The following is a 6000-nucleotide window of genomic DNA, read 5'->3' as shown; positions in this document are numbered from 1 at the left end:
TTAGAGTTTCTAGAGAATTCTATTGTTTTAAAACTAGCTTACATGCAGCTCATTGCCAAATGTTTCTGGTAAATGTCAGCAAAGACTCTGGTCAGTGTGACGTATGATTTTCAAGCAATCTCCTCCCAAGAGAGCTATGATGGTCGTCAAAAATAAATGCATAAAAACACAAAATCCTGTTGGTTGTCTGGTTTGTTTTTCCAGGTCAAACAGGGGCAACTGTATGAAAGCGACAGAAGTGGAATGTGGGATAAAACCAAAATAATAAGCAATAAATAAGGAAGAGGGCTTGGTGAGTGAAGGAAATGAGTGAGAAAAATGGAGATAAACAATGCTGGCAGAGTGTCTTCTTTTCTTTTTGGAGGTAAAATGCCACTCCTGCTTCTCTCTGACATCTGAGAAGAAGCTGGGATTCACAAGGACTCCAGGAGCAGAAAAAGTTAACAAGCTAACAGTCTAATGAATGTTTTAGTGGGGTGACACGACTGCTGCCATCCAGCTGTGGTTCCTCTAACAGGCATGCCACTGAAATTTCTCTCAGGGTTAGCTGCAGAGCTCATCTTGAGGCTCAGCGAGGGGCCAATTGCCCACCCCACCGCCCTGCTGTTTGAGCTGAGTGTTTGATAGGGGTCTGGCAAAGGAGGAGGGGGGTAACGGGGAGGAAATGGGGTGATTGGGGGATGTGGGGGCGATGGGCACTGGGACTGGTGTCAAATTACACAACCGCTTCTCCTATATGTAAAAGACAAAGTTGTGGTCCAGTTAAAGGTTGTTTTTGCTACTTCTTGTTGTCTAAGGGGGCGGGCTTCTTTTTCTTTAACGAGTCATTTAGCATACCTTTACTAGTGCTTCCACATGTGTGATTTACAGAGAGCATGAGAACTGCTAGCAAAAGTAGCTCACAAAAGTAAGGCATGTTGCAGAGGGGCTGATTGGGGGGGTGTGCTTTCAGGACCCTGCAGAAGTGTGAAAGGTTTAAATGGATCCTGTGGTGTCTTCACTGCCGGGATGGCTGTTGTTGATTGATGGCCTGGCAGAGCGGTGGGGGCTCGGGGTCACTGAAATGGATTAATAGCATTAGCATAACAGTGGATCACACTTTTGTTTAGAGTATGATATTCTCCTCCGCGGTCTATCGCAGTAAGCCTATTAGGGAGCAAAGTGACACTGCCTATTGTCAGCGATCACCTTTTATTGTGTGGCGGATTACTGCAGCCCTCCAGACAGTTCACAGCTCAAACAGACGTAGCCCCGAGTATGTAAAGGGTTAATATTGACTGCTGCAGTTTCATCTAGATGGAACTAAGTAACACAAAATATTCACATGACAGCTGTTCCTCTGGATTCACTTTCAGGGATGGTACATCACATGGGAAATGTTTTATTGCTGTTCTTTACTTTGAAAGTTGCTAAAGCATGTAGGGGTCCTAAAACGGCCAAGTTTGACCATTTATGCTTTAATCTGCAACTGAACAACAACGATAGTGAAAATGCAAAATAATTAAACCCCACATTTGATAATCCATCAGCTTGTGAAGAGGAACTGCCAACGTTAGTATAAAACCACATTCTAGCTAACAAACGTTTAGCTAATCTATTCTATCAAGTAGCTGGTCCCACATAATCCTAGCTATTAACATGCAATGAGCTCAAACCTAGTTGAACCATTAGTTAATATGGTTTTGATTCCTGGATATTGTACCACAATCCAGAAATTTAGATACGACAAGTTATTGGCTTCTGTTATCTTTAGTCCAAGTCCCACTTGTTAAACAGGCATTCCTAGTTTGACAATATGTTAGAGCACGGGTGTCAAACTCAAGGCCTGGGGGCCAAATTCAGCCCGTGCAACGATTATATCCGGCCCACAAGATCATATCATATTTGTATTATAACTGGCCCACCAGTATGAGGTCTGTAGATTTCCCCCATTATAAAAATGCAAACTTCAACTTGATTATTTAAAATATCCTTGTTAAGCCATAAAAATCTAAATAATTTGCATTTTATTTCATATTTTCAATTTTGCATCTCAAGATAACGACTCAAACTTATGATTTTGACTTTTCATCGCATACTTTGACCTTTTCAACTCATAATTTGGACTTTATATGTCATATTTTTATCTTTTGTATTGCCAATTTTAAATTTGAAGTCATATTTTGACCTTTTCAACTCCTTATGTTGGCTTTTAAATCCCATATTTTGATTTTTAAAAACATGATTTAATTTCTTTCTCTTATTTAGACATTTTGAATGAATATTTTTTACTTTTTATATCATATTTTGACCTTATATGCTCCCAATTTTGAATTTAAGGCATATTTCTAACTTTTGAAGTCATCATTTTGAATTCTAGCTCATATTTTGATATTTTCAGCTCCTAATTTTTGGCTTTTTAATCTAATATTTGGACCAATCAGACTCACAATTTAAAATTTTAAGTCATATTTTGACTTTTAAACTCATTATTTTTAAATTTGATCTTATATTTTGACCTTTCAAACCTATGATTTCAACTTTCTCCTCATATATCTGCTCTTTAGAACCTTTTTTTATTTTCAATATCGTGTTCTGATCTTTTGAACTAATAAATTGGATTTTTTATCTCAGATTTGCACCTTTAAACTTGTCAAATTTACTTTTTGAATTTACAAATGATTTATGATTTATATAACCTCTTTTGGCATTTTCAGAGAGCCTGGAATTCGTGTGACTTTTCAGGACTTTCATGAGTAAATCCACACCAGTAAACCCCATACTAAATGTTTTTATCTGTTTTAATCAATTACGACCATTTATTACCTCTAGCTCAAATGCTAACGTGAATGCTAACCATCATATTGTTTACTCTTTGTGAGCGTCTGCCAGCCAATGGCAGGCTGTTCCATCATGCTGTCCGAATAAAGCATAATAGAGAGAGAGAGAGCCTGTGATGCAGCCCCCTGTATTAATATTTCAATATTTAGGAGTAAAACTCAGTACTCAGCAGATAAACAACTTTAGGGTCACAGACATGCTGTACATTATGATTGTATTTATTGAGCCAGGTTCTGAGTCAAATGTACGTCTAAAATAATTTGCTAGTCTGCACAGTCAGTCCAGAAAGTTCACACTAGTATCGGATCAGTACTAGGTCCAACCCAACACCTTGGTATCAGAATCGTATCGGGAAGGAAAAAATGGTATCGGAACATTTCTAACATAAAAACACAAAAATGTCTGGTCTTCATCTAAAAAAAAATAAAAAATAAATAAACAGCTTTAATCGAGGTGTAGTCCATCCCTACAGTGCTGCTATAACTTGGGATCATGCCTAACATCTATTTTATGCTGCTTGGCTCAGTCTATGCTATAGTCAAAGCTGTAGTGTCCTTACAGCCTTGAAGCATACAGATCCAACATGCACTTCCTAAAAATCTTATCTAGTTGTCGAAATGGCAAAGACAGCAAGCCCTGTGATTGGTCCACTTATTAGCACTGGTGACTGCCAGCTTCTGAGTAAAGTCTACAGCCATTTATGCTCACTAGATCAGGGGTTCTCAAAATTTTCAGCCCGCGACCCCCAAAATAAAGGTGCCAGAGACCGGGGACCCCCACTGTACCTGAAGGTGGTTGAACAGGTAAAAAGAGGAGGAATACTTTTTAAATGTTTGAAATAAACTTCACTAAATAACAAACTAACTAACACAGCCATGCGTGTTCAATGGTCACATGCAGACAAGGCTGTCCATAAGGGGGATAAAGGGGAGAACTGTCTGGGGTCCAGCCAAACTGGGGGTCCATGGAGGACTGCAAATTTATGGTCCATTTTAAAGGGAAGCTGTGATAACCATAGTTTATATTTAACCTGAATAATTACAGCTCTTATCAAAGCAGCAAATGCATTTTTTATTCAGTTGTGCTGTATTATATATTCTTCTTAAAAATGTAAACCCTTTTTCTTTAATATAACATTAAAATGTAAAAAAATGTAGGAAAAGTGGTGAAATGGGATTTTAAAATCCCATATCACGTATGTTCTGAACACACATGCACTGATGGTTTATCAGGGGTTTATCAGGGGCTCACCCAAATCTGTGTGAAGGCTAACTTTTGACAGCTTTTTTGATTACTTTGATTTCAATGTAAATTTCACCAAATGACCATGTTTTTATTACACATTTAACAAATTTAATGCACATATTTTCGTATAAATTGGCAAAATATACTGTTTGAAATCATTTAAAAAAAATTCTTAGTTTTTTATGACATCTGTTGACCCCCACGCTGAGAACCACTGCTCTAGAGTGAGATAAATGGCTTTAGATGATGATAAAACTAGTCAAATCTACTTGCAGAAATCAGAAAATATGAGATGTTGCATTTTCTTATGCATGCCTCTGTCATCAGCCAAAAGTGCAGAAAAATCTCTCCTCTGCAGCTGAACCTTCCCTCTCATCCAGTGTCTTCTTTCTTTTCTTCTTGGCACTAACAGCAGTTTAATCAACTCTAGATCAGTATTCATCAGCTCCAACTCCAACATAGTATGCTCAGAATTAGATGCCATGTTTTCCTGTGCACAATCAAACAGGACATATGGAAACAGGAAGAGGAACTGGTGTAAAAACTGCACCACCATTTGAGCAGAGCATTGAACAACACTGACACGCCAGAGGACTAGTATGAGACCAGCAGCGTAGGTCAGGGTGGCACAGCTACACTGGAGACTTGATGCAGAAATATACAACAAAAATTGCAATAAAATGTTGCTGAGGAAGTTGCAGAATACAACTTTAAATTCACATTTTCTTTTAAGCTGCCGTCATACTTGATGATCTGTTGGTTTATTCCATTTGAAACCTCATCAGTCATACTTATTCTGTTGTTTTGATTACAGCTATTTTAAAATGCTTTAATTCATGGTGTTTTCATTGTTACTTATAGTTTTTATTGCTCATTTTACTCATATTTATCCTTTTCTTTTGTGTTTCAGCCTGTGCAGCACTTGTGTCATTGATAATTGTGCTGTATTGATCAACTTTGACTTAGCTTGAATGCATTTCAAGTGAATGTAACATATTTTTACAGATTAGCTTTAGGTAAATAACAACTTGGCATTAAAAAATTCCAGATTTAGAATAGTTTGGCAATCTGAAAGGACTGAAATGATGTGTGTTTTTTTCTTTATGCAGTTTGAACCTTGAGGACAGAGCTACAACTTCATCCTTCTGTTACCACACTTGACCTTTGCAACTTGAACTGATGTTGGAGGAAAATGGGCGTTGTGTGCCAAATGGAAGAGCATATTTAATGTATACATAAATGTAAACACTGACAAGTATGTGAGGAATGTTAAAACACTCTTTTTTTAAAATACATCCCAAAAGGAGCCCTTTCTCCTCCCTCCCTCCGTCTGCTGCCTCCTAGGAGGGTGGGGGCACATTTGAAGGGTTAAAATAACCAGTGGAAGACGGGGTGTAGGGCAGGGCCTCGGTAAGAGAGGGGGCGGAGGAGAAGGAGGAGGGGGGGGTGTATAAAAACTGACAGAACACAAGTGGTGCTTTATCCACCCTGTCCCGCTCTGGGTAAGAGGAAACCCTAAAGTGCTCCAGCTCAGGCAGCTTCACCCTTTTCTTTCTCACTTACTTTCTTTTCACACACCCCTGTCAGACGTGTGCACGCCAAGGACCAGAATGGCAGCATCATCTGCACGGACAACAGACGCGCTCTGCAAAATGCTGGCTTTGCTTCTCATCGCCCCACTCCTGAATGGTAAGCTGTAAAAAAAAAAAAAAAAAAGGGTCAACTTCTGTGGGATCGAATAGCCATGTGAAGGGAGGGAACGGGAGTGCCAGGAGGGGTGGGGTTGGGGGTGGAGGAGTGTTTGTTTGAATGGGCTTTGAGCTGAATCCAGGTTTTAACCCTACAACCCTTTTACTCCCAGGAATGCACAGATACCATCTGCATTTTTAAAACAAATCAAAAACATGTGTGTTTCTTTGTTGTTGTTTTCCTCTG

At 38.9% G+C, this 6000-nt stretch overlaps 1 protein-coding gene across 1 annotated transcript in view; it reads left to right on the top strand.

Annotated features, from left to right (window-relative positions):
* The first annotated feature begins 5561 nt into the window (after window positions 1-5561).
* si:ch211-286o17.1 (hematopoietic progenitor cell antigen CD34) overlaps window positions 5562-6000 on the top strand; it is a 48219-nt gene continuing 47780 nt past the window's right edge. Inside the window, exon 1 of the mRNA XM_041783693.1 lies at window positions 5562-5754. Within this exon, the coding sequence (XP_041639627.1) occupies window positions 5676-5754 (79 nt within the window). The 5' untranslated portion in view covers window positions 5562-5675. The remainder of the gene's footprint in view (window positions 5755-6000) is intronic.

Source organism: Cheilinus undulatus, linkage group 3 (genome assembly GCF_018320785.1).
Source record: "Cheilinus undulatus linkage group 3, ASM1832078v1, whole genome shotgun sequence".
Taxonomy (NCBI): domain Eukaryota; kingdom Metazoa; phylum Chordata; class Actinopteri; order Labriformes; family Labridae; genus Cheilinus; species Cheilinus undulatus.
The sequence above is the reverse complement of the archived record's forward strand: the minus strand, read 5'-3'. Positions and strand labels throughout refer to the sequence as shown.